Below are 1,352 nucleotides of genomic sequence, written 5' to 3' on the forward strand. Positions count from 1 at the left end.
TGACACTGGCAACGATAGTGCCACCTCAATTTGTGCTTCGTAACTATTTTATTATTTGAATAGTATTATGAATATACATGGGCAGGAAAACATCTATACAAACGCACACGGACATGGTGGTATAATGAAAACAAACACGATGCTTCAAACACGAGAGAAGCGTCAATCCCGGCGGCAGGTTGATGGCTGCTAGACAGGATAAGGAACGTTGTCGAGACCGGTGGTTCCCAAGGGTTTATTGTTGATGCGGCGTCGAGGAAACCAAACGTCGACATTAACAGCTTCGTAGAAACCATGGTTCCCCGTGCGTTAAAAAGAGGCTTTGCGGGTGACTTGCACCACAGATGGATTGGACACCAGCCTAAAGAAGTACTATCTGCCCTCTCGCTTTTGTCAAGCATGGAGCCAGCTTACGAAGGAGGCTACTACAGTGGCTTTGGTCAGGACTGTTATTCTGTTTCTAAGTATTACGTGCAGGACGTCGGCTATAACGCCTCTCTTCACGAGCCTGAGATGTGGCCTCATGGCATGGCGGAGAGCGCCGAGAACCTCCATTCGGCCTCCTATTTCGACCAGTCTTATCCGTTCGGGCAGCCGACCGCTGAGGAGGCGAGTCTGTACCAAGCGTCAGAGGCACTTGCTTTTAGCGCAGAGTACTTGGAAGCCCCGGCACTAGGGGGCGGCCTCTCCCCCTCGCCGCCCCCCTCCGTCTCGGGCGGCAACAGACGACGCAAAGTCAAGATGTACGACTGGCCGAAACAAGACGACCCCGTGCTGGAGAAACGCAGGCAGCTGGCGATAAAGCAGAAAAAGAAGAGAGATAAGGATGAACGAGAGGAAATGCAAACGAGGCTTGGTATTAAGAAAACAGAAGAGGAAATTAAGAACATAAAGATGGAGATGGCTATGAGAGGATGCAACATATCCATGATGCAACAGACTCTGGCAGCATACAATGTCAACGCCAGCTATGGGTACTCAGGTGAGCTTTGCGAACACATACATTTTTCATTTTATGTCTAACCTTACATCATAAACAATAATAAGCTAGATAATTGAACGGCATATTCATTCATTAATTTTCTGCATATGAAGTGTTATCCTTTGGTTCCAGAGGACGCGTGGGCGACGGGCTCCCCTGCCCCTGTGTAGCAACGCCTTCCCCAAACCCTGCGCCAAGGACCTTCCTGACGGGTCGCTGACATATCACTTCATCGCCTTGTCTTCCAAGATTATTTAATTCCATTTATTCGCTAATTCTTTCCTTTTTTAACGGATCATTATATTATGCTAATAATATGTGTTTCATTATTTCATCAGTCATTTACACCCAAGGGTAAGACAAGATTAAC

The 1,352-nt window shown here is 47.5% G+C and overlaps 1 protein-coding gene across 1 annotated transcript; it reads left to right on the forward strand.

Annotated features, from left to right (window-relative positions):
- Positions 1-362: 362 nt before the first annotated feature.
- On the forward strand, positions 363-1,152 carry LOC119594231. The gene is made up of 2 exons (XM_037943301.1): positions 363-982; positions 1,115-1,152. Exons 1-2 carry the CDS (start codon positions 400-402, stop codon positions 1,150-1,152), a joined length of 621 nt encoding a protein of 206 aa, XP_037799229.1. The 5' UTR covers positions 363-399.
- The last annotated feature ends 200 nt before the right edge of the window (positions 1,153-1,352 follow it).

The sequence above is a fragment of the Penaeus monodon genome, chromosome 33 (genome assembly GCF_015228065.2).
Source record: "Penaeus monodon isolate SGIC_2016 chromosome 33, NSTDA_Pmon_1, whole genome shotgun sequence".
Taxonomy (NCBI): domain Eukaryota; kingdom Metazoa; phylum Arthropoda; class Malacostraca; order Decapoda; family Penaeidae; genus Penaeus; species Penaeus monodon.

Excerpts from the sequence above, each read along its gene's own strand:
- LOC119594231 (XM_037943301.1), top strand. The coding sequence starts at position 400 with ATGGAGCCAGCTTACGAAGGAGGCTACTACAGTGGCTTTGGTCAGGAC. Across the intron at positions 983-1,114 it reads CGCCAGCTATGGGTACTCAG|AGGACGCGTGGGCGACGGGC; the intron begins GTGAGCTTTGCG and ends CTTTGGTTCCAG.